The following is a 27,496-nucleotide window of genomic DNA, read 5'->3' as shown; positions in this document are numbered from 1 at the left end:
CTGATCGGTCACAAGACTGATATTCTATAAGCACGCTGTGCAAAGGTGAGAGAGCATTATTCTGTCAAACTCCAGGATGCCTAATTTCGACAGGTTGCTACACAGATGGTGTGGAGTAGCCTGACAGTGGGTTGCCTCATGAGATTGTGGCTTCTTAGATTTTGGTATGTTGAAGCCACAAAACCTCCCTGGTACTTCTTTCCCCTGTCTGTCCCAAACAAAATCAATAGAAACTTTTTGGTCCAAACTTATTTGATCTCCTAGTAATCAAAGGTAGGAAGTATAGGAACTGCAGGCAAGGTAAGAGCTTGCTACCTAAATATACTGCCTGACGACATTTAAAAAATAAAAAACTTCGGAACAGAGTCCAGTCTCTTCCATCTACTGAAAGAAACTACCCGTCTGAGGGATCAGCTTATTTAACCCACAAGGAATCTGTGAGCAACACAAAACCAAAGTACTGAGTGTGTCCTATCCTGTCCGTGGACTCCTCTAACACAGACGGTACCCTGATGCTAATTTTGAGGGGGGGTCTAAGTGACTTAGGATCCCCTGGGATATGCAGTACTCTTATTATAGGAAGCTAGTCCCCATTTCCACAAGCAAACATTTTTTCTGTCATACCCTCAATGGGATAAAGTCCAGAGTTTGGTAACAATCATTATATTGCCCAAATTATAAGTCAGGTTCAGTATATCTGTGCTCACTCTCAGCAATATACTGGGATTTAGGCACTTCAGAAAACAGTACCCCATATACCTCAATATACATCTAGTAATGTCACTGCCAATGACTTTTACTTAATACTCACTCTGGTATGGTCAACTTGACCAATACTTTGAGGCAGATGTGCCTACAGCTTATACCAAGCTTTCTCAAAGTGACTTTTAAGTTCAAGGAACCAGTTTTTATAAGTATATAATCAATACTCACTAGCTTCTTTAAAAAGTGAAAATTCCAAGTGATCAGACAGCACAAAATTCAAATTTCATATACAACCCTGATACTGCTTTCTGTGCTCTTCCAGATGGGTTCTTGCTCCCAGATTTGATTTCAAGTCAACCTGGTGTCTGAGTCACAGCAAACCACCCAGTCGCCCTGGATGCCTATAAAATGCCTTGTTCTGCAGGGGAAAGTCTGGCTCTCTGCTCTTCCCCCAACAGTCCTTTTGCTCATTATCCCCGTTTTTCCTTCTCTCCTGGGAGCAGGGTAAAGAAAAAGAGTAAAGGAAAGGGCAAAAGGGTGAGGAAGGAGCCAGTGGAGGGAGCAGAAGATAGTTCCTTCCCTGGGGAGCTCCTTTCAGACCCTATCACTCTTAAGGAGCGCAACACAAAAAATAAGGAAACAGGTACCGTTTTTTACAGTACAGGACAACATGAAAAGCAGTGCTTCAAGGAGCAAGAGTGTTTTTTCAGAATTATTCATCTGCTGTCAGGTATTACAGCTGACAGGGAAATGCAGGCTAGGGCACCAGTGATGAGGAAAAAATCCCGAGTCACTGGATTTGGTTGCTTTCTTGGCTTTTGTGGAACAGGAGGGAGTCGTAGCCAAAAAAAGTAATCTTGCACTCTGCACCCATGGCTGCTGTGTTGCCTGACCTTTCTCCAGGCTTACAGCCTCTCCCTGCACCACCTCTTTGCTTATAGGCTTGGTAAAACCTGGCCCTGTAGCAGTGAAATGCAATTTCACAGTCTGCTTCACCATCATCTGCATTCCAGGATGCTTTAGAAATTGCTTCTCCTGTACCCACACAGGGCACGTACAGAACAGTGAAGGGAAACACGTTGGTTCCTGCAGGGTAATTAGCCGACTATGAGGCATTAGTGGTGGGTTTCTGACGGCATTTCCCCAGCACCTCTGCCAAACCACTGGTGTCGGTTCCATCAGTTTTCACTTGCACTCGCTACGCAGGCTGTATAATTAATGACAGTGCTCTAGTGGGCACCATACTCGAAACGCTACCAAATGCAGCTCTTGAGTTCAGAGAAGCGTATAAAAGATGCATGTTTGCATTTCAAAATAAACCACTACTGTAACTGACTTAATGACTTTGGCCTATCATTCTCATAGTTATTTCTGGATCCTCTAACCTGTTGGTTCATTTCTATTGCTTTCAGTGAAAAAGATTTTATTTTCATTTTTTGTGCTGGATGAAAAATGAAATGCAACAGCAGTTTCTGAATTAAGCAGATATAAGCTCCCCAAGCCAGAGAGCTGGCTCACGTTAATGGGTGAGAAATACCAGTGAGAAAACACTGTACTGGCTTGAAGAAATACAGGACAGAAATGAACCACTGAAAAGGAGAAGATGGAGTGCTTTGTGAAAAGTTTTAAGAGCCTTCAGTTCAACTAAAAAATAAGGAATATTTATCCAGGAACTTTTTTGATTGTTTTTTTAAAGACAAGCAGGCTAATGCTCAGTTGCATTTCCATAGCTACGTCTCATCTCAGGATCAGGTGAACGATGTGGCAAGCCTCAGCCTTGACCATCCTGTGACTGCTTTCTAGCACTTGTGCCTGTGGTTATCTACAAAAAAATGACCAAATTGTGGTGTGGCGTTGTGGCTGGAACAACTCCTGGACCTGGGAACTCCTTGTGGAATATTGCAGTACACAGTAACAGGGATGTAGTCAAACATTACTTGAATCTGCCAGGTAAAGGGAGAACTGGACATCCTGCCTTTCTGGCATGAATTCTCTATTACAATTTTCTTTCCCTTCTTGCCTGCCTAGTTTTGGAACACGCTTCCTCACCGGGTACTCAATTCTCAGGTTACTAACCGTAAAGATGCATTTGAAGACTCTGACTTTTCTTATTTTTCTTTTAGAAAGGGAAAGGTTGAGAAGGAATATGTTGATATTACAGGGAGAGAAAGAGGAGGGAGGTGTGGCTAATCATGTTTTATTTGTCAGTGGGATAATGTATTTTGATCTGGAGGTGACTGATAGTTCTCTGTGCATGTACATTTAAGGGACGGGTACAGATTCATATTCTTCTTTTATGAATTGTGTAATAAAGATTTCATAGGGTTCAGGAAGACATAGGTCACTGCTCTCACCTCCCATCTTTCTCATTTCTGACTGTCAGCTGCACTGTCTTGCTGCTGTCTCCTGGACTCCTACGAGAGTCAATTTTTGCCAAAATGGCAGAAACCCACCCACTCCGTTTTGTTGGGATAGTTTTCTGCCATTCCTGCGAGGTAAATCAGCTTAGCAAAGGTTCCAGCAAGCACCAGGGCCAATGGATGGGAGGTGGAAGGAAGCACTGTGAGATACCTTCTCCTTTTGCCAGCAGCCAGCTCAAGTCAGCTCTGCAGTATGTGAAATTTTACCTTAAATCAATAGATACATAATATTTACTTTAAAAAAGAAAACATTATAGGTTTTATCACAGTTTTCAGCATCTACAATAAACCGTAATAAATCACTGCTTGAGCCTAATCTAAAATGAATTAAAAAACTATCCTGGTTATTTAATTGTGTCTCTCAAAAACCACAGGAAATTAAAAACGTAGGTTTACAAGGCGGATAAAAAGCTTTCAAATAATCCTAGAACACAAGATGGGAGGTCCATTGTTAGGCAATGTATTTGCTAGAAAGGACGAGAAACTGTAAATTCTATTTAGAAATACAATCACAGTGACCTGGAAAAGAAAGCACTACAAAGGATTTCTTGAAATGTGCTGACTCTAAAGCAAGACTGGTAGCACCTAAATTGAACAGGATAGTTTCATACTAGATTATTTTTGTGTTTTATTATTTTTGGTGAGCTGGCTCTTCTACTATCCGAAAAATTGCTCTCTATTCAGTTCTTTGCATTTCTGTTTTCCCCTGCCTCACCTAGGAGCGTTTCTTACGTATTACAGACAATCACGGCCTCTTGGTAAGCCTATTCAAATTCCCTTGCTGAAGAAATAAGCCTTTTCTTTAAAGAGATCATCTATTCAATAAAGCTTATGGCTTTTGAGGGCTACAAATCCTGTTTTGCACACAGCATTTTTGGTCTACAATGGGTTGCTTTGCATATGCAGAGCCTGTATCATGTGCATCTCAAGACAGAATCTTCTTTCCTCTTTCCTGATCATATAGGAACACAGTAGGATTTTGCTTCTGATGTAATCTGCTCAAAAGTATAATATGAAAATACAGCCAAATTTTAATTATTTACATTGATTTAAGCAAATATTTGATTTTCTATGACATTTTGACATAGGTAATTGTATAACTTGGATAAAAGAAAACTTCCTATGTTATTAGTTCAGCAAAGGGCTCAAATACTTGCTTAATACATGTCCATATGCTTTTCTGTTGAGGTCAATGACAGAGCAGGAAGAAGATAAGGTGTACTCCAAAGGGCAGGGTGCCTCAGAAGAGCACAGCACTTCTCTGCTCTGACACAGATTTCTTCTGTGACCTTGGGCAAAACCCTTGAATTCAGAACTAACAAAGCAGACAAATGATGCCTGGACACTGATGTGCCGTCCTGACGGACCCCATCTTGCTCTCAGTCTGTCACAGCTGTTAATACCAGATACTTCAGAAGAAGGTATAAGTTACCCTCCTTACCTGTAGCTTGGTGTAATCGATATGTTGAAGCCTCCATATCCGTATAAGAAGGCAGGATGAGAACCATCCAATTTAATTCCTTTTTTGTGAATAATAAACATTGGGATTTTAGTACCATCTTTGCTAGGGTAGAAAACCTAAGACAAGAGAAAAAGAAATCCAAAATGTTAGTATTGTTGCAACTGTCCACAACTTCTGTTAACAAGAATCAGATGTGATCACTTCCATAGTGTCCAATGCAGGAAACTTTCTGAGTGATCTGCACGAATTGCACAGGTCAGATTCAGTAATGACCATCACCTGCTTGGTTGCTTAATAGCTCTGGAAAATGTATGAAAATGAGACAATACAAAGGGTATGACAGTATCATTTTTACGTATCTCATCCATCAATTCTACATACAAGGGGGTTTAAGACAAATGCTACAAAATCAATACAATTCTCTGCAAGGGAAGACTGACATGAAAACACAAGAACTGCATGGTCTATCATATATGAAAGCACCAAAGACTGAGCTGGCAAGGAGAATGAACAGACTAAAATGAGATTTCCATCTAAATTTATAATTTCTAAAAATTTCTCATTTTTAAAAATTCAACATTTCAGACACTAAAGAACAGTGAACAGTGAAGAAAGAAACTCACGGTAGGGTGGTGACTTAGTGAGACCCCACTAAACATTACAGTGTTTTGGATAACAGAAAGCTATGTTACTACCAAATAAATATGTGAAACTCTCTGAAGATCTGCTCTTGTTCAGCTGAAATCACAGAGAATTCCTTTGTATCAGTTGACGCAGCAGTCTTTGCTTGTAAAAACAAATTTAACGACAAGAAAAAGGCCAAAGATATTTAAAAAGCCACAGTATTCTGGTTTTAGTATTACTACATTGGCATTAATAACATTTCTCAACAGAGTCACTCCACACACCAGATTCAAGTCAAAAGAGTAAACTTTGAATAGCTGAAGACCGTGTTTCTTACTAAGCCTCGTGAAAACAGCAAAAAGCTGGCTACTCAACACTTAAACACGCAACATGAATTCACCAAAGCAAGTCGGTATCCAGCAAGAGTGGACTAAAGCATTGGTCAGTCTTTCCAGGTTGTCTCAATGACTAATTCACCTCATCAGGGTGGTAACATAAGCCACGACAGAAACTTTCAGAGCACTCTGTGTTTTCAGGCATTATCCAGCAGCTGGAACCAGGAACCCTAACGCTGCAGAACCCCCAAACCCATCCAGCAAAACTGAACTACCCACTGGCTTTCAGGAAATCAGCTCCCAAAACATCAACAACCCGCGTAGCACATGCTTTGATATGTCCTTCTATTACTGCCACAGCACTATGTGAACTTAAAAGCTAAATTACATATACGCAAACATAGGCTGTAATTGCTTAACACAGTTCCCATATCTTGTTGTTTTGATGCATGTATCTGCCTGCATGCTCTAATTTAGGATCCAGCATTTCTTATTTTGCCAGTCAAGCAAAAACATGTGGGTGTGAATGCAGTCTACTGCTTGTCATAAAGTTCTGGTTGACTACTTTTCATTGCTTTGGTTTTAGCATCATTATTTGCAGGTTCTAGTCTAATTAGAACAAAGAAGAATAAATGAAGAATTACATTCTTACTATTTTTTTGTTTGTTTACAACCTCTGAGCTTTTCAAGGAAATAAGACGTACCACGCTTTATAAAGCACACGATCAACAGGATCTATTTTTGTAGCACACGAACCTCAACAGTAATATGAACCTGTGCAATATATTTATTCTGAGCATTGCCTGTAATGTGAAACATGCAAATCCACATGGCATGTTGAAAACAAAATAATCACATTTCATTTTAGTTTAATCACTGCTACAGAAACATGAGAAATTTCAAATGAAACAACATCTACTTCCGAAGGCTTCACCAAAACCTGTAGACATATTCCAGATAAAATTCAGTATTTCACAGTTCCCAGCAGATAGGGAAATTCAGAACAAATGCCTGAAGGCATTTTTACACGGATGAAATCAGTTTCCAACTACTGCCACAACTATATCTTAACTGACAAAGCAGTCATCACGACTCATTGCAGTAGAATATGAAGGATTTTCATTTTTAATATTTAGCTGAATACTATAAACAAATAAAATATCTGATGGACAGAATAATAATAATAATATTATTATTATTAACAGATAATGAGTTGCAGAGAGACTCCTCTCTAAAATGCTATCCATCAACTCCAGTTGCTGCTGGCAACTCACACAAGGCGAGCACCTGGCCCTCCTGTATTTCCAGTCACTTACTGCTGTTGGCCAGTCCTTTCCTGATGATTAAAGGATGCCACTAATTTTCCTGCTTCTTTCTGCACAAGGGGATTATTTTTTTTTAAACAACTCTCTGAAAACTGTCTTCAGTAGGGCTTTTATCATCATCAGTTAAGATTAAATAACATACCATTAAATGAAAACTCAACAACAAAAAAAAAAAGCATGTCAAGGTGACATTTGCAATGTAAGTTTTCACTCCTATCTTTGCTAAAATAACGATTACCAATCCCTCCAAGATGAACAAACAAAGAGGGGGCGGGGGGTGGAAATCAATTCAGTGAGACACAGAGATACGTGAAGCTATTTAAGCTTCTCCAAATAGACTATTTTCAACAACTGATTCAATCTCACCTTTAAATAAGGTGTTATCTCTGAAGCAAGTCCAATGGTTTATTCACGTAACCAATAAAGGGACATGCTTCTATCTCAAAGATTAAGGTAAACTGGAAAGGGCAAGCCCTAAATAGAAGAATTTCCCATGATGGTATTTCATGCCTAATTTTAGACGCTGTCAGCTTTTACGTGAGTAAATGCTCATAAAAGGGTACTACTGTTTTCTGCTTTATCGCAGCTAGGAGTGATCCACTTGTATTGGCCACATTGTATTACTCATTGCTCATATATTTTCAAACAAAGACTCCCATGTCTCTACAGCCATTAGCACACGGTAAGAAGAGGACAAATCACTGTAGTGATTTTGGAGGGAAAAGGATTGGGGACAATGCTTCAGACATACTGTTATGAATGATGAAACTCATCGTTCAAGGAGAGACATGATAAAAATAAATATTTTGAGCCTCCAGGAATGCACCAGCGATGCTGTGTGGCTGACAGGGCACTCCTGCTGCATGCAGTCCTTTGTGCTATTCTAGGACCATACTGCTGGGGCAGTACAGCAGCCCCGAAATAGTTGTAGCTCACACTAACGTCCCTATCTGTCACATGGCAGAGGGGGTCTCAGTGCCAGAAAGAATCACTTTCAATTCAGATGCTGGAATCTAAGGCATAAATTTATAGCCCCTATTCTTGTTATTATGACCCAGGGAGAAAGCAACACTGTTCACACAATTACTCATTACTATAAACTATGCGAAGATTAAGCTATATAAGCTACATAATCTTAGCCATTCTTCTTTAGTGCATACATATATATTTATACAGTGTTGAGGGGTTTTGTTTGTTTGTTTGTTTTAAACTTAGCATTTGAAAGCAATTTACACTCCATTTTCACATAAAATGACAACGGAAGTTTACTTCCAAGACAGCTTATAGAGTAAGTTTTACAAGTAAAAACATGTACACCTGAAAAACATGTGCATGTAGACCTGAAGTCATCTTACTTTTACAGAACCAAATGGCTGCGTGATAGGATTTGTAAATTTACTTAGGAGTTAAGTAGGGTAAAAAAAACTTCTGTACATTCACTTCTGGGGAGGTCTTTGTCCTCCTAATTACAATTAGCTTTAAACGTGCAGTATTTATGTTAGGTGAATCTTCACTTAGGGAAGAGATGAACAGTCAGCCAACATTGTAGACACAGACCTGAATTCAGAAAGACTCTAAGATTATCCACTTCTGCCTCTGCAGTGACAAGAAGCATCCTCCCTATCTCAAGTCACCAGGAGGCAAAACTAAGTATTTTAGCTTTTGAAAAGCTAAGAGGATTTGAAAAAGAGGGGTTGAAGACAAAGTTTTCCTTTCATTTGTCTATAGAGATAATATAGCCAGACATCGAGGCTTACACACAGAACTAAAAATAATTTTGGCAACAACCCACTATGCACTTATCTTGTGAGTAAATATGGAATCAGTATCTTTGAATATTAAAGGAGGTGATACAATCATCACAACAAATAAATAAAACTAACCTGCCTGAATACTCACACTATGCCACATAATTAAAAATACCTAGAACTAGTGAAATTGGAAGAAACTTCCATTTTAACTTGGCAATTTGTGAATATTCAGTTTCACTTTTTCTCCCTTTCAGAAATGTCTTCTCTGTTTATATATGGAGAGATTAAAAGATGTATGTAATTACAATTGTTTGGGGCAAAAAAAGTGCATGTAGACCTGAAATCATCTTACTTTTAGAAAACCAGAAGTCCTTCTAAGCAAAAAACAACCCTGAACTTGTACAGATTTAAAATTAACCTTATAAAGGTACAATTCAACATGGGTTTTGACACACTGCTGTAAAACACAGAATAAAAAATGATCTTATCCAAATAGGTCTAATGCATGTATTTTAAAGCTGTGAACAGTATCTGAATGCCTAAAAACCTTTTATAATTTTTTAAGACTCACTCACTAAAATCCAATTAAAAAGTATTTAGTTTGGCTTTTCAGAAAGAATTATTTCCTGCAGATAATACATGAATTTTACATATAAAAAGAAACTTTGACTTCTGGGACTCAACAACACCCCCTAAGTCACAGTAGGCTAATTATTCTTAGAAAGCCACTAGTGATTCCAAAAACATCTCTCTCAACCTCTCTGTCAAGATTAGGTACTACATACCAGAGATATCAATTCTTTCCATGTCTTTGTGTGCTTGATCAAAACCAGGTAAGAGTTACACTTGTCATTAGACTGACATCCATTGTGTGACATGCCAAAGAATTTTACAAAGAGCAACTAAAAAATACATAAGTCATGCCAGAATACTCCTTATTGAAAATGTGTGTTCGATACTTTAGGTTAAATAACACCAAGACAATGCCTTTAAAATGAGTTTTGTTCCAATGCCTTCTTTACTAGTTTAATGACACAACTCCTTCTCATTTGAAACAAATACAGGATGTAGCAGTCTTGTGAAATTTAGCCATTGTCTTCTGCCTCTAGGTAAGAGCAGCTGCCCTCACACGTGGCTGCTGTGATTCCACTGGTGGCCACCACAAAGCTACAGGCAGTGCTGGATAAGCACAGTTCCCCCGTGAGTCCCAGCAGACAAGGTAGGAGTGAAGCACGCATGGCGGCATTGAGCGGTTGATCAAAAGGAATGACTACTTTGTTTTTTATGTCCTGGAACTGCATTTCAAGCATCCAGTTTCACGTAAAGTATTTCCTTATATTAAGTGTGAAATGAAGACTTCTTATCACCACCAACATTTGTGTTCTGAGATTTGGGGAAGAAAAGCATAAGGAATTCATAGCAAATTAGTGAGCGTCGCGCATGTTTTCCCAAACATCACAAATGCTTTGTGAAAGGCTCATCAGTTTAAAAATCCCTCACAACTATCTTCAAAAGATGACTGAAAGAGTAAGCTTAATGGAGTAGTCCCTGGGGAAATTTTTCTTACACAGATGGTGGCATCAGGGTGTTCAAACCTGTATTTAGGTACAGAGATAATGGCGCCTGAGGCTGAACAACACTACACAGCAAGACCTCCCACTGACAAGTCCTAATAATAGCTGCTATTCAGTGCTCCAGAAAGGCAAGTCACAAAGACCCTTCCTTCACACCAGCGAGTCTGAACACTTCAGCATCATCAGGCAGGGAGAAATCCTCTCCTGGAGATGCCAGGGCACAAATCTCACCGATTCAAACAGAATCATGTGCTGCCCTGCACACCACCTCCCCACAGCCCGTGCAATCCATGATCGCCTCTGACCTTAGGAAAAACCTGATACTAGTCTGGGGCTAAAGATTATGTAGCACATCACATCCAAAATGCCTTACTTATTGCAGAAGTGGCATGGACCCAAGTATAAGCCCACCAGCGGACCCATGGACAGCTCTGGCAGCAAGCCAACGGCCACTGTAAGAGCAGCTCTTACAAACCACTGGTTTTGTATTCCTATACACAGGATGAACCAGAAGCCAGGAGAAGTCATAGAGAACTACTACCACTACACAGCAAATCCATGGCGCCTGAGGTTTCCTTTCCTCAGAGGGGAATCCTCATCAATCTTCTTTAAGCCTCTTAAATTAGCTTCAAAGCAATTCTGTGCGGGTTGCAAAGCTTGCTTAATACAGAACTGGACAGCGGCCAAAGTAACCCAGTAGGGTGAAAATTCATGCAGGTAAAGCCCAGAAAGAAGAACACCCACTACAGACACTTGCAAAAGCACTACGAAAATAATCAGGAAACCTTTCAGAAGAAATTGTTTCACCACCCACCCACCGGGACAAAAAGCAGCCTCATGCTGAGAGAGGCAAAGTGCCAGGAGATGGTCTTTTAGAAGAAATGCCTCCTTACTAAGTTCAGCTGCCTATCTGCAAATGACTGCACGGAGGTATCTCACGGGGTGGTGGGAGGAGGGATGGGAAGGCAAGAGAAAAAATACGGCTGAAAGTTCAAAAATAGTGCAGGACCAGCATGGCAGGAATCGCTTTTAAATCACGCTTCTCTAGATTAGTTAAAAGGCAGCATTCCCTTTACAGAAAACCTTAGCAGCAAATAGGATCCAACAAGACCCCTCTACTCCACTTTTGCAACCTGAAGGACTTCTTGTCTCTTCTCTAAATGTTTATCCTCTGCCCCTTTCAGTGTGATTTCAGAGCTTCCTGCAGCAGAATAATTAGCATCTCCCATGTACAGTTATTCATTTTTTCTTCCACCAGTTTGCCTTAAAGAAAACTTAGTCTACAGCATAGAGACAGGTATCAGACAGGTAACATTTACCTTTTGAGTTAAATATACACTGTAGTTACATTAAAGTGAAAAAAGTCCCAGCGACAAAGTTACAGTCTCTTTCTTGAATTACCTCTGTGCTTACACATTCAAGAAATATACTACTATGAAGTGGTATAGCATGAGATAAACAAAGGGCTGTCTCAATGGAAATAGCACACTTATAAATAAAAACATAAGTAACAGCTGCTGGCTAGTGCAATTTCTTTCATTAAATCAAACTTTATTTCATTGAGAAAACTGCTCTGACGTGAGGTAACTCACTATAATAATAGTGTGTAGGCACTAGAAAGGAAACAGCACTCATCTTTACCATGCCGGAAATCAGTTCAAGTTCACTTCAAGAATAAAAATGTTGCAGCCAACTTACCATGGGGTAAGCAAGGGGGAGAACTTACTTATGCAAGCTACTCCACAATAACTATTCTTATTTATGCTTTTACACTGTGTTAGGCGCACGCATCTAGTTCAACATGCTGAGAAAGAGATATAGTCACTTAAACAGTAACTGGCTAATTCAGCTTTTCTGTTTCTGACTCCACCTTGCTCAAAACTTGCTTGGTTATCTCAACACAGGCCCGCTGTTGAGCTTTTAAAAGAAGATGACACAACCCCTGTTGGTTTTTCTCTCTAAGGCTGGGGCATCTACGCAGCTCAGGGTACTCAAACTTTACCTGTAAAGCTGTATCCAAAATTTCTTGCACAGAACAAATTGAGTCTTGACAGCGGTGACGTCAAGTGCCCAGCTTGTGTCAAAGTCCCAAGAGGACCCACATATTCCACTTACATTGCCAAGAAGCATTATTTATGACTTTCAATAGCTGGATAATTTCAGAGCACTCTGCTCTCTCTTCCTTAGAGAAATCACATCATGTTTATAGATGTCAAGTTGGCTACCCAAAACCAGAGGTGCTATAAATCACTGCACACCTACAAAAATTCTGCATGTGGCTAGTACAATATTGAAAAAATAGCTGATACTCTCCATTCCAAATTTTTGGTTTGAAAAGAAACAGAGATCATCTACACAGGACAATGCATGTTTCAAAATCAGTTCCAGATCACTTATCCTATGAATATTTATACTGAAAAACTTACTGAAATAAACACATCACTTAAAAGTATTGTGAAGCACTTCTATGTGCAGTTCCTCACTCAAATTACAGCTACAAATAATTTAATTTCTGAGATTTAAGCTTGAATTTAAAGTTTCCCATTGTACCTATTTGATTAAAAATACCAAAATGGCAGTAGAAGAAAAAAGAAAAATCCCTTGAGAACAGTCAAGGATAAACTAAAGTCCTAGAAAATACTTAGGGTGCTAGCTTAGAATAAAATAATTCTAAGGATCAGATGCTATTGATTTCAACAGTTGTGTCTCGGTGACCACCTCCTTGCTGCGGAGACAGTACTTCAGGCTCATCTATTCTTTTCAGATTTGCAGTACTCATCGTACAATAAAGAAAAATCACCCAGGGAGTAATAAGAAGAGAATTATGAGAATAAGTTTTTGTGACACTGTCGTGACAATACTTAGGGAAAAAAATTAAACCAAAACTAGTATAAAGCAACCCAGCAAAAAAAATCGGAATGGCCTAATTTACAGACAGACGTCATAACCAAGACTTTAAGGTACTTCGTAACAAGAACACCAAAAAGTGTGCTGATGCATCCCTATAATACTGTTGGAACAAGGAGGAAGAAAATGAACGACAAAAGAGGAATGGCTTTTTTTTAAAGCCATGACTAAGGACAGCTTGCAGTAGTCTTTTCTTTCTTGGGCAAAATGAAAAGAAAACAGCAAAATTCAACAAACGTTATCAGTCAGGAGGAATTCAACTACTAATAATCAACTACTACTAAATAAACAGATCAAGTGCCTAACAATGTCAAGTCAACTTCAGTTCAAAAACCACCAGTAAGTAGAAGGAAAAAGTCAAGGAGGTTCCTACTGGCAAAAGAGTCCCTGATTCTAGGCATTCCACTACTTGCTTTGAAGCTCTTCTGCGTCTCGTTATTTTCAGCCCTTAGCAGTGATCACTGTGCACTCTTACTTTCAAAAATAATTGACAAATTGGCTGAAAAGCAAGCAGTTCAGGGAGCTGTCAGGGAGAATTTATGTATCAATTTTTCCCTGTCTGTGAAAACAGCACGCCAGAACTAAGGAAATCATCTATTTCTTTATATCATTCATCTACACAGTTGAAAAACTAGTTACTATGAATAATAACGACATTTCTACGAGGCTTCCCTTGTCCTATAAATTTCCTGGGAGATGTCTCAAGGACAGAGCAGAAATAATTAATCTAAGGAAAGAAGATATTCTATCAGTACCTCTGGGCAGTGTTGATACAATCAAATCAACCACTGAATGAAGATGCAAACTAGATTACCCTTAATAAAATTGTGCACTGATGAATTTGTACTGGATCACAGGCAGACAAAAGCCCACAGAAAAAAAACTCACATAGTTAGTGACTGAAATGTTTCTGGGTGGAAATTGAACTGCTGCCTCCCTTCCTTTTCCTTGGCAAAAACATTCTTTCAGAATGCCCCAAGATTTTGTAACTTGTAAATTTTTATTACTTCTGATCTTATACTGAGGGACAAGACAGAAGTCTCCTGAACAATCCCAATGATGTGAATGCTCCTCATACACAAGTTGAGAACTACATCCCTGGACAATTATTGAAGCACTTTGTGTTTAGTTTGCCCTATCTCTTCACCAGTGAATTACAATTTCAGAAAAAAACCCACAACAAAATGCCAAATCTGTCTAGATAAAAAGCTATTGACTAAGAAGCTTTTTCAGCTCTGCCTTACATGTTACAAGCACAAATTTTTTCTGTGTTTGATATAAACAGAGACTATGCCGTTTGAAAGCATCCAGAAATACCAACAAATTATTAAGAGTTTTGACTGTGCCACAGAACACTGATAAAAGATAAGCCTTTGAGAGGTTCTCCAAAACCCCCTTATTTCTATATAGTAAAATTATTTTTTCAGTACAAACTGAACTGCTCATAACTATTATACGACCACCTTGATCAATATACATCATTTATAAGGTAATCGCATTCACAGTGAAAGCAAGAGTCATAGTTTTAGTTTACCAGATATGCTATAATTTGCTTCCCTTTTTTCCTTAAAATTGCAGAATCTGCTCCAAGCAGCGGCCACACAGTCTCATTTACTTTGCAGAGGCTGCAGAGTTACCAACAACTTAGTTACACTAAGCCTGAATCAAGTCTATGTAAGATCTCACCAACATTTGAAATTACCATTTTCCATTGATATTCGCCACTCTCAACTCTAGTAACCTGTTCTCCACCATAGCGATGAATGTTAATTAACGACAACAACAAAAAATCCTAATCCACCAAGCAGTTTTGACCCTGGGTGAAGAGAGCAAGTAGAATTTCATTGGGCTGCTGTGATATATATTAAAAGCTGATCTGCATTTTTCGTTAGTTTTAAATATTACCAATTATTATTTGTTTTTGTCTCCTGTATGTAGTTAATGCATAGTTATCATTATTAATCTTCCAAATGTGTAATTTATTTCTCTGCCCCGCTTTTAAGCTGTGGTTGGTAAGGGCCCTGCGACGGTCTGCATTTGTACATCGCCCAGCACACCGGTGAGTGTGACTAAAGCTCCCAAGCGTTGCGACAACACAAGTGAATAAAGGAGTAACAACCTTCTATTTTGTTCTCTACAGGCTGCTGTACTACCTTAAACCTCTTTGATTCGGTTGTATGCCAAGCCTAATAAAAGACTGCATAAACTAGTTACCAACTCGTGTGCTCTTTGGAGGCCTGCAGCTCTGAAACACAAACCTCCCAGCTCTGCCAGAGCCATTTCTATTCCGAAAACACCCCAGTTCCTTGGTAGCCCACAGGGATACCATTCAGAATGAGAGATGCATCCGCTGTAAAGCATTTAAATAGAATATGGAACTGCGGGGAAGCTTAATTGCTAACAGGAAACACTGAGACGTTGCAGAAAAGAGGGGACAAGGGAGTGCTTTTCGGAAGGAGAAAAAAACAGACGGCAAAACTACCTGAAAAAGCAAAATGCAATCCAATAAGGCCAGAAATGCAACATACTATACTCTGGCAGGCACAGTCACCTACAGGATAGGGAACAACTGACCAAAAAAATATGATTCAGAAAAGTATCTTCGAGTTAGAGCACACACCAAAACGACCTTGAACAAACAATGAATTGTTAGAGAAAAGGCAAACTCTATACTGGGACATATAAGCTAAAGTCTCACCCACAAGAGCTAGGAAGTAATGCTTTCTGCTGTATTCAGCATTTGCAAAGCCTCAGCTAGAGTGCTGCGTTCGGTTTAAACCATGGCACATCGTATGCTGCCCATCTAAAGAGACTCCAGGGAAAGAAAACAAGAGTAACAGGAGGCCCAGAAAATATAATTCACTAGAAAAACTGAACAGAGTGCAGGTTTTTGTGGTTTTTTCTGTCTAAAGGAAAAAAAAATAATGCAGGGACACATGGTGACAGTCCCTAAATATGCAGAAGTTTGCTGTAACTAGAAAGAGAATTACCTCTCTTCCACGTCTGAGGGACACAAAGCAATGCATTTCAACTGCAGCAAGGGAATTTAGGTGAGACCTTGCGGCAGACACCCCACTCCCTGCCTTCCTGCAAAAGCTTTTAAACAGTAAATACAGTGAGACATTGGGACAGATTGCCTAGGGAGACTGAAGGCTTTTAAGCACAAGGCAGACAAAAGCCTGGTAGAGGCAGAAGTGACCTGCCACAGAGCCCAGGACAGATCAGCATGCTCTAGCCTTGGTAGCCACGGTGGCCAGCTCTAGGACACGGGTACTTGACCACGCTGCCACTACCTCCAACTATGTTCAGGCACTACAGTTCTCGCCCTTCCCAGCTTTTCTGTTCCTTGGGTATTACAGCAGCTCTGCCACAGGTTTTTCTGTTCACAACTGCAACATCGCCTGCTGGGCAGTAACAGCTGGTTTCTTTCTTCTTGCAGGAAAAGCCAGTATCCTACCTCTTGGACTGCAACGGATTAGACAATCTTTTGAGATTGCTCTTGCCCATGTTTCATACGATTTCAAGAAGCGAGGCTTCAAAAGTAGAAGTGGAGAAGCCAAAGGGAATGAAAGAGAACAAGTGCCTCCATTCTCCCTTTCACAAAACCATAATTGTTTGAGAGATGCAAAGGCCATCCAGTGACTTCACATATATAATAAAATCTACAGGAACAACTGGTGAGAACAGAGATTCATTCAAAAATCCACTTGCACTGAGAATCTGTACTAGTTAAATTTTTAAATATTAAAAATGTAAATGTAAAAATTGAAATTAAATATTTTAAAACTTGCCCACATATATATTACAGATGTGTAAACACCTATAAACAAAGTGCAGAGTATTTTATTCTCAAGTAGCATGGGCTTCACTACAGTAAACAACTATAATTACTATTGTTCTGCAAACGTGCTCAAATTTAAAAACCATCCTGTGGCAGACATAGATGTATGCCTGTGTATAACTCTCATTAAATGTAAGGCCCTTCCTTTGCAATCCTAATGGCTACTCAACAGACTTACACGATACAGCTAGCACTACTGAAAGAGACAATCAGAAGAGTCTGGTTTTCTCGGTGGCCTGGTAAAGGAATTCAGTGTGTTTCCCTGCTAGATCAATGGCTCAAATGCTGTCCCGCACCAGGGATGACTGACAACTGCAATCATCTAATGATCTTTTGCCAGCTGTGTGAATAAAACCAATGACTCTGGTCCCAGAGGGATCTGTCTTCAATGCAGCATTATCATCAGAATTTAACACCTCCTGGGTAGGCTCCATGAGGCAAAGTGAATGGGTGGGCAGATGGACAGAAAAATTCCCACACTTGCAGAGAAGAGCTCTCATTCTGAACAATGCTGGCACTCCGAAGTTTGACATTTAGCCTCAACAAAGGGACAGAGAAAAAAAACGTGGTAGCTACCACTTCTTTCTTTCAGCAGAGGACTATACATCTAGTCCTTAGTGTGCTGAAATTTTCCATTTTTATGACTGCTTGGTCTGAGCAAGAATTGAACAGCCACAAAGAAGCTTCAGAGCCATTTTTTTTTTTTTGTGGAAGCATCCTGTGTGTTTGATCCTCTACCACTGATGGAATTGGCTGTTCCATCTGCCCTAAGCAAGACACACAAACACCGTAATAATCAAAAGACAGGGTTTTGTCAGTATTTAATACTATTAAAAATATTGTGGGCTTTTTATTGATATTGAAGTTTTACGAACTGCTACTTTTGTAAGACTTTAATAACTGGCTTGATTAAGCTGTCAAACCACATCTGAAGACTCAGCTCTGAGGATCGTCAAAAAGAGGAGTAGCAAACCACTGCCATTAGAACAGCAAACCATCAAAATGAATGCCCAGCACAACACCTCATCAATGTTCAACCACGGACAAATTTAATTCCGAATGTTTCTGCTCCTGTAGAATTAAGCTAATAACACTGATATGCTCATACAAAAGGGAAACGAAAAGTTGAAAGAAGATTCCCACTGAGAATCATTAAATAGAGCTCTTACTTATCTTGTAAGGGAGTTAATTAAAATAGTAATGTGTTCATGGTTAATTACTGGAGGTGAGATCAATCACAGGAGTGAATATGAAAACCGGAGAAAAAAAGAGAAGGGAAAAAATCTTCAGTGATTTGTTTAGAAAGAGGACAATAAATGAGCATTTTTCACTCCAACAATATTCTCATTTTAATCTATCAACAAAGAATCTACCTACCAAGATTCCTGAAGGTTTAAAAACACATGTTCATTTAAGGTGTCCATGTGAATGACATTTTTAATCTTTTTCCTGATGGTAAAATGTATTTAGCCATTTATAGTAAAAATCAAAACTATTTTTTATTCAGAACTAACAATGCAATCGTTTAAGACATGGGAGGCTGTTAAACAATCCTTTAAGCTCTTGTTTAGAACTCCTGTGTGTAAAAAGGGATTCTCTACACTATGTTGAATGGTTACAGCTATGTTTAAATCCATGTTATTTCACCTTGTGTGAAGAAATTTTGAGCAAGAAATGGAGCACAGAATGCAGCCTGGGATCAAGTACACCCACTAATATCTCCATGCACTAGAGAAGTGGAAAAAAAAACCACTACAAGTTCAAACAAAAGTACTACTGAGTAAGGCATAAGAAGACTATTTCACAATGAATTTTAGTTAAACTATTAAGCAATCGCTCCGCTTGCACACTTAAAACAAATGAATGTTTTTATAACATCTTGAGCATGAAGGTTCTACAGACTCTCTCTAACGTTTTAAGAAGCTCTTCAATTCCCTGCACGCTTAGCAGAAAAAGAAACAAACTAGTATTAAAAGCTTGGAACCAGTGAATCACAAAGCCTCTATGATGATTCATATGAACACAGAGACCAGTATTTTTATATTATCCCTCCACACTGTGTGGTCTGGTATTGTGCTAATTCTTCCTAAGAGCAGTTCTGTACTCCTCCATCCCAAACCACATTTTCATTGTTCTGCATTCTGCTGAACAAAAGCTCCCAACATCCTAAACTATGCAGCAATCCTCTGTGGTATGCAATAAGGGCATAAAGCAACCCCAGACATTTAGATCTTAAAAGAGAATTGGAACTGGATCAGCAAAGAAAGCAATGCAAAAATCCTACCACTTCATCCTCTTACTTGGAATATGGAGATCTGGTTCCTACTCCAGACACTTAGGGAATATAATGGTGTGCCAGAATTACTCGTGTGAATTATCTGAAGTGCATTGCATGGGGCTGTTTAAACATCATGGGTGCAGAGCCAACTGCTGCTACTTCTCTGCTCAGGCATAAGGATTTCAAAGTTCAAGAGCACGTAAGGTCATTATGGGAGATCCTTCACTTGATACTCTTCTAGACAGAAAGTCCTTCACACCGACAATTTACCCCCTCAAAATGGAGTGTACTGTGTCTGCAAATATCTAACATATTTAATACACAATCTCTTTGCTTTCAAGAAATACAGGACCTTAAAACTAGAGGTGAGTGTTTCTTCACTGACCTGCAATTAGAAGAGGTAATGGCAGATTAAAGTGGTATTTGTAACAGCCACACGCCAAGGGTGTAAGATGCTAAATTCACATCGGCAAACAGCCAGTACTGCCACAGTTGTCAGTGTGATTTTGTTGATATCCTCCACAGTGAGACTGTTGTCTTGGTGCCAAAACCACAGCTATTGCCAAAACACTGGCATAGATCAGAGCTGAAGACTTCAGCCTTCTTCATGGGAGCTCTGATAGAAGCAGCTCAAAGCTCATTCTCCCCCTGTAAGAGGGCAGGTTTCTGCCACACTGGGACAAGCACTAAAAATGGTCCATTGGTGCCTTTCTTCATATTCTGCCCCCCCGCCAATATTTCTTCAATTTCTTCCTCACTGTAATATGGAACCACAAGGAAATAAAAGGAACAAAATAGAAACAAAAAACAGCATGAAACTTGTTTCCACCAAGTATTAATTCTACCCTCCCATCCCATGAGGTCGAGGCAGGATTCAAACCCCAAATACTGTTAGAAGCAAGAAAATACAGCTCTTCAAAAATCAATCCCCTTTTGGCTGTGCGGGATTCTCAGGAGGGGGAAGAAAAGGATGCCAAAACAACTTTCTGCCCCGAAGAAAAGGGAAGAATTCTTTGCCTCTGCTCAGAATCAATGTAAAAAGTACATGCCTCTCTTCTCTGGTATGAGAGCGCTTTTTCTCAACAGGGATAAATTCCGAGCTACTGAATTTCTCTCCAAATTCCAGTGATCTATTCACAGATATGTAGATAAGAGAAAGAAACGACAGTAAAACCATCTCTATATCCACACTGAAAAAACAGTGATCGTATCAGCTCTTGCACTGCAGAGCAGGTTGAGCTTACTACAGCTTTCCCAGGATGCTGCTTTCCTCTGTTATTTTTTATTTTAATGAGGGAATCTGATGCTCATGGAATGACACCACCAGCGATGGCGAGATCCAGGAATAGCGTGGGCAGGTGCTGTACAGAAGTTTCTCCCACAACTCTGCCAATCAACCTCAAGCCTGACTCATCTTCTCTCAGCATTGTATTTTCCTGAAACAGAGATTAACATCTGTGCCAAACTATACGGTGCAAAGTTCCGCTAGGAATTAGAATGACTGTAGACAAATTTTCCCTATCAATGACTCATGATTTGAAATCAGTGCTGTACGGGCTTGAATATGGGGGTGAAAGAGTGAACAATAAAACAATAAACTTCTCATGAAAATTACTTCACCTATAAAAATAATTTCTGCAAGAGGAGGAAATTCATCCCAGCCCCAAGAAAAAAAAATACCCTTAAGACTTGTCCTTCTTTCATCTCTGCAACAATATCTAAACAGCATCTGCTTTTAATCAAATTAAGTTGTAAAACTAAGTTGTGTTATGAATTTCACCATCCTTCTGCAAGAGCTAATCCAAAGTCCATCTGTCAATAGCAACATCTATTTTTGGTTCATCTCAAACTATTTTAAGGACAGTACTGGAAGGTATTCAAAGAATGGCAAAAGGAGCCAAATAACATTTTTATTGTTGCAATTTCAACACTTATAATCCTGCATATCAGCCTAAAAGTAGGCGAGCTGCGAGCCAGGCCAGAAGACTGCTTATCCATGATTAAGTGTCGCTGTGAGGTGTTAATATGGAGAAGCATATAAGAACTTAGTTGGCAACTTTGTAAAGATAAAATAAAGGCTCTTTATTTAAAGCAGAATTTGAGTTATTTACGCAGTAAACAGCTTAGGGCAAGTGCCGTTTGTAAATTCCTGCAAAAGTGTTTTTTCCTCCTGTAAAAACCACCCCAGGCTGTTTCCTGCAAAAGTCTGTCATTGTGATGGATGGAAACATGCAGGGAAGCAAAGGCAAATTTCTAGAAGCATTTGGAGGAGGAAGAGTTATTAATGCAACTTAACGTATCATTTAACAAAAGTAGCCAGCATTAATTTTTGATGTGTGGCAAGCATTTTAATCAGTCTGACTTTTTCATGAAGGTCACACGGAGTCTTTCAAGGTAAGGGCATACGCACAAGCTACTGCCCAGTAAGTTGAATTATGTACTTGCAGGGTGTCACATAGAGCCAACAACTTACGGGCGTGCTCTTACCCTGGTGTAAATGTCAGGTACGTTGAAACAGCTCTCCTTTCAGTGCAAGGTAAGTTGGCAAATTTGTTCTTACTTTGGGCTGCCAAAGGGTAAGAACCTCAGGTACTACAAGGCAGCTGCTCTACCATCAATTTACTTAGTGTAGTAAACTTTATCACTGAGCCTCACTCGCACTGCACAGCACCTATGAAATACTGTAACGTGGATCCAAAAGAGCAAAAACCAGGCTCTGTGGCATTTTCCAGTTGCCATTAATTCAGGTTTTATATACGCATGACACCTTACACTTCAGTTCAAATCTTCTTAAGTCACTTATGTTCAAAGACTGCTAAAGAACAACAGCTCATTAAAGTTTCATATATGCTACACAGACAAAGCTAGGAAGATTGCTAGTCTTAGTAGGTGTTTCTTCAGGTATATAAGAATAAAGGAAGAGCCTTGGCAGGAGACCTGCCTTTCATTAAGGACATGGATCAGGATAGAGCCAGCAACATTTTTCTTTACTACTTTGTAATTCTGACGGAAATTCAAATTATGAAATAAATTCCACAGTGGTGTTCATTCTCCTGTAATCAGCAGTCTTTGCCTATTCTCAGTATATTTTTTGCATTCTTAATTTTGAGTTTCTTTCAAAGTTCCCTACGATGTTGCCTGAGTTTTGCAATAGCTATGCAAGGCTATCATCTAGGTTGAGAGTCATTTATAAACTGCTTTGATAAGCTGCCATCTTCCCTTCCCCTCCTCCAAGCAGAAGCATCACCAAGGGTCCAAGTGGGACCTCACAAATGGAAACAAGGACTGGAGCCTGGCAGAAGTGTGCAGCACTGGCAGCCTGACTTACTACAAAAGTGACCCGAGCAGTCCCAGACCTGGCCTAACAAACAGCCTTTTTCACAGCTCAGTTGAGACTTCTCCATGGATCTGAGAGATATGGGGAAAAACTAACTTCCAAGACGTCATCACATTGAGATCATTTGCTGACAAAAGGCAAAACTGTATGAGTGGTGAGCCAAGGGTGCTCTTCCCAGCCTAACTACAGAGGTCACATTTCCCTAGAGCTGGTACTGAGCATGAACGAGAACCAGAGACAGTGGTCTGGAGAAAGGAGAAAACCAGAAACAGTGATACTGACTTCCACCCCATTAGAGCCTAGTGGTGAAACTCTGCCAGGGATTTACAAAGAGAAGGTTTGCAAGGGCACAGCAACAGTGTGCTTCCTCCTTGAAATTATTTGTATTACTGTTCTACTTTACCTTAATTTAGCATGTAATTGATTTAAATGTAAAATGAGATTTTGTTTTTCCAGACATTTATTTCATAAAATTTGATTTACTAGAAAAATGCATTATTTCTAATTTATGGCAACCCCTTCTAAACCCTTTTTAATTACACGGGTATTTGCATTCCATGATTACCCTTCTGAATTTCATGGCAGTATTATAATTGTACTAAGTTGTTTCCTAAAGAGAACGCTGTTTTCTTTCTCTTTTTCAGCTCACTGTGCCCCAAAGTTATCCTGTGGAAGTCCCTTAATGAATTTGAATGAAACAGTAAAAACACATTCTCTGTGAGAACATTTCCAGCAAACTGTCCTTTACGACACTTAGCTCTGTCCAGAGATGCAAAGACAAACAGATGGGGCTGTTTACAACCACCTCATGGACACACACTACCGTCTTTATGCTTCTAGAGAATCTGTCCCATATATGTGCCAGAGGCAAAATTAAAAATTTGAGATTAAGAGAAATATTTCATCTCCTTTCAAAGACTCCAAGCCATGCTGTCACACTATTGCTTAATTATATCTCCTAGGTCACTTAACCTTTTTCCAGGCTAAGCTTATTTAAGTTCCATGTTAGGCATGGATCATGTTATACCTTGGTATATAGAAAGAAAAATCCTCTATTCCACTCTTACACTACAGATGCAAAATGCTACATATAAAATAATTAATCCACCCTCCAGTATTTCTTCTATAAACTGCAGGTATTAAATATGCTAAGCATCACAATACAATGACTGTTTTTCCAGACCCCTAATTATTTAAACAAATTCCTGTGAACTCTCTCTAGAAGCTCCATATCTTCCTTAAAGTCCTCACCAGGGCATAGTATTTTATCAGGGGCTTGCCAAAGCTGTGTTTAGTGGAAAGATCCCTTACTACTTAAAATGTATATTTTGCATAATATTTTTAGTCACAATACTTGTTATGAGGTCAAAGCAATTGTCTACAAAAAGCCCTGTATTTTCCCAAACCTGTTTCATATCATCTGTAACTTACACTGTTTTCCACAGGAGTAATTTCTCTTAACTTTGTAAGCCTTAAACTTAGCTAATTCTTATGCGCCTTCACTTTTAACATTACAAACGTTAGTTACACATGTGTCTGTATTTTAATTTGCTTTTACCTTTTGCTCCTTGTTCTAGTTGTTCCAGCACTGCAAGCGAAGGGTCTAATCCTGCGCTTATGAAAATCAAAGTGAGTTGCTCCAAGTGTAACTGCACTGATGTGTTAATGAACACAATATACTATGGCACTTCTCAGAAACCTGGACAGAATGGGAAATTCTTATACAGCATGAATGAACATGATTTTTCTGTTCACATCACTAGATATTTTCCTGCTTTCCTTCCAAATAATCATGGTTAAGACTTTCCATAGTTTTGTGGCAGATTTCATATTTGATCCCGGTTACAAATGAATGAACGCATTTCCTTCTTTCCTTCCAATTTCTTACTGAAGTCTTAATAGAGATCCACACTACGAACTTGTGGCAAAAATCATCACTACTTTTATACAAGAGTGGTGGGGACAGAAGTGTTTATCTGCTGTTGACACTTCCCACAGTGGTCCCCGGAATGCTGTGGAAGTGCTGGGAAGACTATTCCAAGTTTCCTCTGTTTCTCCACTGCCCTATCAGACACTGGCCTATGGAAGCTATGCCAAGTTGCCCTGGTGGAAGAAATACATCAACATGGAAAAGCAGCAGCTTGATGTTAAAACAAATATCAAAGAATACCGTAACACAGGAAAAAATTAGAGAACATACTGCCTCACAATGTAAGACAACTGAGGACTGAGTCTGCCCCGGTTACCTGCAGTGGCAGCTTCCAATGTCTCTAACAAGACTTGGTGGAATTCCTTCAGAGTGCACACAGACCTGCAACCCAGGAGCCAATCAAAGCACTCTTGCCCTTAGCCAAGTGCAATTTTATTAAACTCTTACATAAGTGATTACAGCAAGGCAGCAGGACTCATGTTTATTACCTGAATTGTCTGGTAAACCGAAGGATCAAATCCTTTCACAGTCACCTCCCGGAAAACTCTTGGCTCCAGTTCCTCTTTGGTCAGATCACAGTGATATATAATACCTAAAATAGAGTGCAAGTTTGTCAGCTTAGTGCATACTCATCATTAAAAGGATGCCAGTTTAGGTACTGTGATGGAGTAATGAATGGCAACGGTAACTCAGCAGGGAGAAAAACAGTAGTTCCAGACACATTCTTTCGGTTAATATATAATTTAACACATACATACGTGCACTTCATCAAGAAGGGTGCAAAAGCTTTCTGTACAGAAAGAATAAGTCTCACCACCCGTACAAAGCCAGGTATTCAAAGTGGGTTAACCAAAATGGAAAAAAGACTTTTTTTCATAACGTTACATAGCACTTGTTGAGAAGGGTTATGTTAGAAAAAAGAAGTATGAAGTCAATTTTAAAATACCTCGTCTGGAGCCACTGGTCTGAGAATAAATATATCAAGAATTTCACTCTGGTTAACATTTTTCTTTTTATGATAAAATATTCTGAAATTACAATTTAAACAGACCCCCACTAATGGAAAGAGCTGAGCATCCACTTGAAACTGTGGTGGACTAGCACAGGATACCTACGTAACTGAACAGAATTTGGTCTTGTATAATTTATTTTACAACCGGATCCTGCAGGTTTGAAGGCAACTTTGCTTGCTTGAGTTGCACCTATGATTTCCAAAGGATTGTGCACATGAGAAAATTTACGTCTATAAGCAGTATAAAACTTCTAGGTTGCAGCAGAGGCACAATCAGAGACAATCTAGCAATCTAGACACTACACAGATGTCTAATTAGCCAAGAAGAATTTTGCATTTAGACTATAAATCACATTTCCTGTCATTCAACCCTAATAACACTTGAGCATGTGCCATAAAGTGTGACTACCGTTGTGTTTGCACATTGGTTACCACACCACAAAATCCTAATATTCATGGAGATACTACAGACACATATGATACATAAAACTAATCTCAGTTTTAATCAGTCTTTGTTTTTCTGCTTTACAACTATCTGGTCTCTGTAAAATTTTAAATATATATTAGGAAAAAAAACCACTAAAAGTTAAGGCAACAAGCCCCCTACAGAGATCCTCAATGTAATAAAGTTAACCAAGGTGGACAGGACTTGATTGAAATACTGCTGCATTGTGTATATTTTAGGTACTTTCAGGAAACCACCAGCAATTATTACAGAGGTTATAGCTATAAAAAATTATATTGAAAGGTGAAATAATGAAGAAACATATCTGATACAAGGGAATTGCCTCATTAAATCACTTTTATAGACTGTGGAAAATCAAAAAGATATAGAGTGGCAAAGGAACACAGATGAAAAACAACACTTCTAATAACTGACAAAGCCTCTTTCCGTAATGGTGAATTAATAGGGGAATAAAAGTAGGAGTACTCTAATCTGCTGGGAATTTTTTTTCTTCATTTGTCACAAAGTGACTAGCAAGCCTAATGCAGGGTGACAGATACAAACAAGCATTAAAGCAACACTTCCCTTAAAGATTAGGATCCAGAAAGTGATGCGAAAGCACAAAGGAAAGCACACCAGGCGGTAACAGGCAGAGCAGTCAGTCATTTGACATACATACAGCTGCCCGAGCTGGATAATGTATTGGCAAACATTACACACAGAGCAGGCAGAATAGCTGCATATCAGGGAACCATATGATGAAGTATAAGCACAGTCATAGACTGCATTTCGGAAGTCAATCAACCTAACATTACAGTAACGTGCAATTGAACCCCTGGTGCTGCATCTCTTGTTCTGTTGTATTTTTAGCAGCATGGCAGCTAATATCCAAAAACATAATAATGTTGGGGGCTGCACTGTTTTGCCTGGTGCTAAATAAATACAAAACACAAGAGTGCTCACGTCAGCGTCTGACTGGAGTGGACAGCAGGGATAACCATATTTTTCAGGGAATAGCAAAAAAGACTTTGGCATCTATGGTTTTAGAACTGCATTATTCATTATTTCATATATATGTTTACTTTTACTTTTATTGTAGGTATTAAACACCAGTATGTTAATTTGTTTCTCATTAGGAAAAAAAAAAGTGCAACTTAATACAAGTGCAAATTATATTGATTTCTAATAGTAAAGTAGGAAGAACGAGTTTAATCAAGGACCAGCCCCATACCTTTTGTCTGATTATTCCACTGATAGGGCAAATGGAAGCTGCATGCAAATTAAAAAATATCCACACATCTACCTAAAAATTACCTCTCTGGTCTGCTTTCCCCACCCTCTCCTTATGCCCATACAGTCTACCTCCATTTCTTCCCTTCCTCTTTCTTCTAGATTCCAGGTTGCGCTGCCCCAGTTAACAGAGCTATGTCGCGGCAAATTCTCTGTAGATGCTAAGCACATGGATGAAAAGGAGAAAAAAAATCTGTCTAAGCAAGCAGCACGCAGTGAGAGCAGCCACTGGTGACTGGCTGGCAAGCCATGGGCTAAAA

The 27,496-nt window shown here is 39.2% G+C and overlaps 1 protein-coding gene across 1 annotated transcript in view; it reads right to left on the bottom strand.

The window, feature by feature from the left end:
• The window catches only part of PREP (prolyl endopeptidase), a 96,216-nt gene that overhangs the window by 12,416 nt on the left and 56,304 nt on the right, over positions 1-27,496 (bottom strand). The window contains exons 10-11 of the mRNA XM_063329866.1: positions 24,978-25,081; positions 4,567-4,703 (exon numbers count right to left, since the gene is read on the bottom strand). Of these exons, the coding sequence (XP_063185936.1) occupies positions 4,567-4,703; positions 24,978-25,081 (241 nt within the window). The remainder of the gene's footprint in view (positions 1-4,566; positions 4,704-24,977; positions 25,082-27,496) is intronic.

The sequence above is a fragment of the Chroicocephalus ridibundus genome, chromosome 3, assembly GCF_963924245.1.
Source record: "Chroicocephalus ridibundus chromosome 3, bChrRid1.1, whole genome shotgun sequence".
Taxonomy (NCBI): domain Eukaryota; kingdom Metazoa; phylum Chordata; class Aves; order Charadriiformes; family Laridae; genus Chroicocephalus; species Chroicocephalus ridibundus.
The sequence above is the reverse complement of the archived record's forward strand: the minus strand, read 5'-3'. Positions and strand labels throughout refer to the sequence as shown.